The 7,223-nt window shown below is 60.3% G+C and overlaps 2 protein-coding genes across 2 annotated transcripts in view; both read right to left on the bottom strand.

Moving 5' to 3' along the window:
- PPFIA3 (PPFI scaffold protein A3) overlaps positions 1–2,610 on the bottom strand; it is a 23,376-nt gene extending 20,766 nt beyond the window's left edge. The window contains exon 1 of the mRNA XM_007463345.1: positions 2,280–2,610. The gene's annotated coding sequence lies outside the window, so the exon portion shown is untranslated. The remainder of the gene's footprint in view (positions 1–2,279) is intronic.
- Positions 2,611–3,519: 909 nt separating this feature from the next.
- LIN7B (lin-7 cell polarity scaffold B) lies at positions 3,520–7,016 on the bottom strand. Its single transcript, XM_007463344.1, has 6 exons — positions 6,944–7,016; positions 6,405–6,523; positions 6,058–6,129; positions 5,183–5,392; positions 3,974–4,137; positions 3,520–3,629 (listed from the first exon to the last, which is right to left on the bottom strand). Exons 1-6 carry the CDS (start codon positions 6,978–6,980, stop codon positions 3,608–3,610), a joined length of 624 nt encoding a protein of 207 aa, XP_007463406.1. The 5' UTR covers positions 6,981–7,016; the 3' UTR covers positions 3,520–3,607.
- Positions 7,017–7,223: the final 207 nt, after the last annotated feature.

Below are 7,223 nucleotides of genomic sequence, written 5' to 3'. Positions count from 1 at the left end.
GGCGGTACGCGGGCCTCTCACTGTTGTGACCTCTCCCATTGCGGAGCACAGGCTCCGGACACGCAGGCTCAATGGCCATGGCTCACAGTCCCAGCCGCTCTGCGGCATGTGGGATCCTCCCGGACCGGGGCACAAACCCGTGTCCCCTGCGTTGGCAGGTGGACTCTCAACCACTGCGCCACCAGGGAAGCCTGGAACACACATATTCTAGCACTCAGAATGCCCCTGGGAAGAGAATGGAATCTAGAACAATGCCAGGGATGTGGCTAGAACCTAAAACACACCCAAAATGAAATTTTAGAAGAAAATAAGCAAGGACTGGCTTTTTAAAAATTGGAACATGTCAGGAATTCTCTGGTGGTCCAGTGATTAGGACTCTGCGCTTTCACTGCTGAGGGCCTGGGTTCAATCCCAGGTCGGGGGATCCAGCAAGCAGCATGGTGCAGCAAAAAAAAAAAAAAAAAAAGGAACTTGACGAAGGGGAGGAGGGTGAGATCAGAATTTGGCTTGGGAGCATTAGCTAGATACTTGAATTTACCTGGGGAAAGTCATGCCTCAAATTTAGCATCTAGCCTAGACTTCAGAACAGTACCTTGGGTGAAAAAGGAACAAAGATGTTGGCTGGGAGTGTTCTAGGATTTAGAATGAATCTAGAACACGAAGCATTGCCAGGGCGCATGTTTAGGTGGAAATGTGGAAGACAATTCTAGATCACAGAATGAACCTAGGCCATAGAACACATCTGGAGGAAGGGATGTATGTTTGGCTCACCAGTCTCAGAGTGTACTCGAAGGATGTGACATCACGATATGAAAGAATCGTGATGGAGTGCTGGAAACATCTCAAAAAGCTGGGTCTCAGGGGAGAACGTTGGAAACCCCAGGGATCCCAGAACCTGAGATGATACGGAGATGAAGCAGGGGTTTTTCAAGGCCACCAGAGATGTCAATTTGATGGGCAATTGTGAGGCTGTAGGGACTTGGGTTCAAAAGAGTAACAGCTGAGTGGCTAGATACTTGGGGTGGTGGGTGGCAGAGCTGGGGAACTGGACTCCTGAATCGCTGTGGAGGCCAAAGCCAGGAGATGGAAGTTTGGAGCCTGAGTCCTTGTTGGGTGGAGGGCCGGGGTAGATGGCTTTGGTGGGCAGAATAGAAGGTGGGGTCTGAACTCCTGGGTCCCTGAGGGGAGGCAGGATCAGGGACAAGGCATCTAGGTCTCCAGGGGGCAGCGTGGGTAGAAGCCAGAGAATTGCATTAAGAATTGCATTCTGAGTCCCTGAAAGGAAGAGAGTCATGGCGCCTGAATCCCTAAGGGGGCAGATGCTGGGGTGCCAGGTGGATGGGTATATTTGAGGGACACAGGGGCTGTTGAACTGTCTCTGAAGGGAGCAAAAGCTGGAAATCTGGATTCCTAGATCCTGAGGGGGTGAGGGCTACCAGCTGGGGCCTTTAGCCAGAGGAAGTGAGGACTGACAGGGCTCCCAGAGCCCGGTGGGATCTGGGTCCCCAGATGCCAAGATCCCTAACGTGCACCAGGCAGGAACATTCAGAAGCCCTGACTCCTCAGGTAGAAGCTGGGGTCTCCGAAACCTGGGTTGTTGAGGGTGGAGCTGAGAGCCTGGCCAGCGGAACCCTGAGGCCCGGGCGCCCAGGTCGGGGAGGGCCTGGGTATCCCCAGGTCAAAGGCGCGACGGGGGAGATCCCCGCGCCGCCGGCGCCGCCTCCCCGGCAGCAGCAGCAAGAGATGGGGGACGCGAGGCTGCCATGGACGGTGACCATGGACAGCTCCAGAGCGGGCCTGTGTCCAGGGCGGCCGCCGAGCCGTCCGGGACTGAGGGACTCGGCCGGCTGTTCAAGCCGGCGGACCAGAGATGGGCAGACTGGGTGCGCGAATGGGGGACTATGCGGCCGCGACGTGGGGGGCGGCCGGCCCTAGCTGGGGGAGTCTGACACAGCTGCGGCCGGTGTCTGGAGCTCCCAGGACTGGGCCGAGGAGGAGGATCTAGGTCCAGAGGGGCTTCCTGGGGCTGACCTGGGAAATCCAGGCTCCTGGGCCCCGGAGGAGGCGCAAGGCGGCAGTACGCCTGGGATTCCAGGGTTCGCTTGGGGACTCTGAGAGCCGGGAGGGGCACGCCTGAGTCTCTGGGGTCGGGCTGTGAAATCTGGGCTCTGAGGTCCCAGGGGATGAAGAAGGGAATCCAGGATCTCAGGGAGGCGGGGGAAGCTCGGCGACGGGTCCCCGGGATGGGCGCTGCCAGGCGGGCCGGGCTGGGCTCTTACCTACCTGGTCCGCGGCGGCTGCGGGCGGAGCTGGGCTGCAGGAGGGACGTGGGGTGGGGTGGGGGGACCGGGCGGGGCCCCTGGCGGCGGCCGGGGCCCGGATCTGTGGCTCCGGAGCCCTGTCTCCAACGCTCGCGCGGGCTCCGCGTCTCTTGCTCCGGCTTGGGCGCTGGGGACCACCCCCCTCCCCTTGACGGTCTCACAGCCCTCTACCCCCTAAAATAGCCCCCTGCCCCTTTCACCGTTCAGCCTCCCCCCGCGAGGCCGCAGCCGCCAGATCCAGGGGTGCTCACCAGCGCCCCCCAAATCCCACCTTCCCCCGCCAAAAAATTCCTCCTCCCCCCCCCCCGCAAACCAGCTCCGGGGCGGTCGTGGCCCCTTTAACAGGAGACTGACAGACGGGGCCCCGTGGCCAATGGGAGGCGGTGTCTGCGCCGGCCGGCGGCTAAACCCCACCTCCGAACTGCCTGGGAGGGGTCTCATGGGCGGAGAGCGGGAGGCGGGGCTCAAGGTGAGACTGCCAATAGGCCAGCGGCGTGCGGCGGCTGGGGCGGGAGGCGGAGCCCGGCTGGGGGATGATGTCACCTGGAGCGAGTGGCGCGCGGCGTGGAACGCCAGTCGCGACCCCGGATTCCGGCGGTGGCGCGCGCCGGCTCTCGCGCCGCACGGGACAGGAGAGTGGGAGTAAAGAATGGATTTTAAGGCGGGGGCAGTTCCCGGAGACACGCGCTCGGATTGGAAGGTGGGGTGAATGCCGGGTCGGCTAGCGCACCTTATTCTGTACCCCTTGCGCGCGCCTCGGGAACTGCACGTGGTACCTCCCCCCCCGCCTCCCACTCAGACGATTACGCGGCCGGGAGGGCTCCCCCGGCGGGCTAGGCTAATGGTTCGCTCCGCCCCGCCCACACAGAGGCCGCCCACTGACTTTTGCGCGTTTCAGGCCTCCTCTGTCAGACCAGATTCAGAGGAAGGGGGCTTGGCCTCCGCCCTCAGAATCTCTGAAAGGTAAGGGGAGTTGTCTTCAGTTCTGACCCAGCGCTCAGACCCAGACCGGGTCCCAGCCTCCAACCTGGACTTGCCGCTAGGAAGCCGGCCAGCCTCTGCCTTCGGACCTGGGGAAAAGTCTCAAAGCTCCGCTCTCAGACTCTGAAAAGGGTCTGGTCGTGACCTCAGCTTCTCTCCTTCTCCCACATCTCCAGACACTCTAACCCCCGGATGCAGAACAGACACAGACACTCAATGAGGGTCAAAGATCTTTAAATAAGGAGCTGGTGACAATAAATACTGTACAGGGGAGGGGGTGAGGGTGAGGGTCCAGATCTGTGGTTTCAGCCTCGAGATTCCAAGGACCTGAAAGGAGGGTGAAGAGAGGGGAGCCAAGCTCAGGGGAGGGGACCGGGGGAGGCATGGGAGAGATCCAGGACTGGGGTTCCAGAGCCAAGAGCCCAGGGAAGTGGGCTGAGGGTTCCAGAGGGAGTAGGTTCCCAATCTTGGGATGGGAGTGAGCTAGAAGTCCCTAAGGTATTTAGTCAGAACGGCTTGGAGTGAGAGCCTGGGTCAAGGGTCAGAATCCCAGGGAAAGGAGCCAGGGCTGGAGGTGGCAATCAGGGCCTCAGAAATCATTGGCCTGGTTTGGGAGTCTGGGGATACCGGAGGCAGTGGGGGCCCCAGGGGTGTGGTGGCAAAGGGCTCACGAGTAGCTCTGATGTTGCTGGCGCCGCCGGGCAGAGCGCATCTTCTCAAAGCGGGCCTCCATCTCCTCCAGCACTCGAGGTGTATAGCGCACCACCAGCTTCACCGAGCCCTGGGCAGCCTTCAGCAACTCCACTGCCTTCTCATGCTGCTCACCCTCAACGCTCTGCAGGGGTGGTGCAGACAGCTGGGCCTGGGGCCCACCACCCTCATCCCGCCCCCACCCTGGTACCAACCCCAAGACGCCAAGGCCTCATGTCCTCATGAGAGAGTCACTCTTGGCTCAGAGTCCTCCCCCCAAACCTTGCAAGTTCCCCATGTCAGGGACAAGCCCCATATGCCCTCAGTCACCGAGCTAGACCTCCAGACTCGTCTTTATTCCCTCCCTCCCGGCAGCCCGATGATCCCCAGCCCCATCCCTCCTGCCCTGACTCCCTCTTCTTTGTCCCCACCACCAGGCCCCAGCTCAGACCTTATCCTCTCACCACTGGACCTCACCCTAGCCTCCTCCTTGGCCTTCTGGCCTCCAGTCTCTTACCTCAGTCTATCCCCTGCAGAGTCCCAAAGGGGTCTTTCTATGCCTCCAGGCTGAGCCTATCCTTCCCCTACTCACAGCCCTCCCATGGGTCCCCAGGAGGCTTGAGACTCTCAAGTCCCAGCTTCTCAGGCTGGCACTCAGTCCCTGCATGACTGGCCCCAACCACCTACCTAGTCATGCCTCCATCTACTCTAAGCACAGTGATTTTAATCACTGGCACGCCCCAGTCCTTCATCAGAACCAAGCCCTTTCTCTTCACCTCATAGGAGTGCAGAGTCACAGACCCTACCCACAACACCCTCCGCCAGTAACACCCTTCTCCACCAGCTCCTACTCATCCTTCAAAACCCAACTCAAATATTCCTTCATCTGCAAAAACTCCCCTCATCTACACTGGTCTGCTGCCACATCTGGGCTCTCACAGTGCCTTGTGCTTCCTCATTATCTCCTTGGTTTAGGACTGTTTCAGTCAGGGTCTATCTCCCTCAACAGAGAGGGACTCCTCGAATGTAGGAGCAGTGGCCAATTACTCTCAGGGTCTGTAGCAAAACCCAGCACAGGGCCGGACACAGAGGCAGTGCTCAGTGTGTGTTGAGTGAATGTGAAAAACAGCGACTGTGCTACCTTGGGCAAGCTGTGACCCCAGCCAGCCCTGCCTCAGATCCCCACTCACCACACCATTCACTGACAGCAGCTGATCCCCACGCTTGAGGCCTCCATGGCGGTCAGCCACACCTCCAGGGATGACACGGGAGATGTAGATGGGCGAATTCTGCTCCTTGCCCCCCATGATGTTGAAGCCCAGGCCCTCATCCGTCTTGGGCAGTTCCACTACCCTGGGATGTGCGTGGCCCTCACTGGCTGTGAAGGCGGCCACCGTGGCCTGGGAGAGAGAAAGCCTCAGGAGGTGAGGGCCCCTCCAGGATGCATATGCAGACTAGGGTGGAGGATCTGCGTCAGGGAGAGGGATTTAGGCCAGAGAGCTTCCCTGAAGCACGGGGCATCTGCCACAGAACTCAACACAAGATCACTCCATAGTGACAGTACATCCCTTTTAGTCACTTTGGACACTTGAGACTGTCAAAGAGAAAGTCTCCATTTGGTGTGCATGAGTCCTGAATACTCAACACTTTTCAATATCGCTTTTTAACAGAGGGAAACAAGGCCTGGACAGAGCTGAGAGCCTCCAGCAAGCAGCGAGAAATAGCATCTAACTGTAGTTTAATAAGATTACAGTGTTTAACTAAAGCTAGTTCACTGTTTTCATTGGTTATCTTCTAGTCAGGCATTCGGTACTAGTTTCCATTTGTAGTTGCTAAAAATGTCTTTTTTTTTTTTTTTTTTTGCTAAAGATGTCTTTATATCACACAAACTAAAAATGTGAGATTATTTAAAATACATTATAAATAAATCATAGCAAGGGTGGTACACAGATATGGCAAAAATCATGAAGGAGGAAACAGGAATGAATGACTGACATTAGGTAGATATTGAGCTAGACCATGCGATTCAGTGGACACCATGAGCAATGGGCTGGGGGGCGCCTACCTTGGCTGTGGCGTGGGCCCGGATCTCAGCACTGCCGGTGATGCCCAGCGTGTCATAGAGTTGCTCATACACCTGGTGAGGACGCAGCAGCATCAAGGAGCCGCCAGACACCTCCTCCCTTCAACTCAGGAGTCCAGGCCCCCAGACCCTCCCACCCAAGGATCCGCCCCGCCCCCGCAACCTGGAGGCCGCGGAAACTACAGCTCCCAAAGAAGCCCTGAGCTGAAGCGCGGGCAACCCAAGGAGGGCCGGCCCGGTAGCTGCTGGGAGGCGTAGTCCCCGGGCTCGGGGCGACCAGGAAGAGGATCACGGCCGCCCGCTTGGGCTCGGCGCCGCGTTGCTCTCACCTCCCGGATGGCAGAGCAGAAGCGGCTCTGCAGGACTCGCTGGAGGGCCTGCAACTTCTGCGGGGGCAGCTCCCCGCTGCGCTGGAGCCGCTCGAGGAGCTCCACCGCCCGGGACACGTCTGCGGAGCGGGGGCGGGGCGCACAGACACACAAGAGTGAGAGACGTGAAGACGCAGAGAAGGACGGAGAGATGCGGCCAGAGACCAAGTAAGGGCGAGCGCAGACCCCGGGAAGGACAGCAGAGTCCCAGCCGGACACCCGCAGAGTCGCCCGTGGCAGAGACTGCGGCCAGTCGGGCGCCCTGCGTCCCCAGGATCCCCATACACACCCAGGCAGGGGTGTGCAGCGGGCGCCCCCTCTCTGGCCCGCTCGCCCACGGACCCTCCCACACCCACCGACTGCCCGACTCTCGGCGCCCCGCCCCGCCCACCCCCGCCGGGCCCGCCCACCCGCCCGGGCCTTGCCGGGAGAGGGGCAGGGGACCGGGCTCCGGGACGCAGGCCGGGGGGGGTGTGGGCAGGGGCCCCTGGCGTGCTTACCCCGCTCCAGCCCCAGTGGCTCCACCAGAGCAGCCATGTCGGCGCCGTCGCTGCGAGGCACCCGCCTGGCGGTCGCCGGTGAGGAGGGCGGGGCTGCGCGAGGCCACGCCCCGGAGACGAGCGCCCCCTGCGGAGGCGAGGCCCAGCGAGCACACCGTCCCATCCGCAACCTCTCGGGTCTCGCTGCCCTGCCCTCAGACCCCATCGGTCTGTTGGTTGGGTTTGTGTCCTCTCCGACTGCAGCCTCTGTCTGCACCGCCTGACATCTCATCTGTCCTGC

This window comes from Lipotes vexillifer, unplaced genomic scaffold (assembly GCF_000442215.2).
Source record: "Lipotes vexillifer unplaced genomic scaffold, Lipotes_vexillifer_v1.1 scaffold802, whole genome shotgun sequence".
In the NCBI taxonomy this organism is placed as follows: domain Eukaryota; kingdom Metazoa; phylum Chordata; class Mammalia; order Artiodactyla; family Lipotidae; genus Lipotes; species Lipotes vexillifer.
Note: the sequence above shows the minus strand (reverse complement) of the source record. Positions and strands in the feature narration are given on the sequence as shown.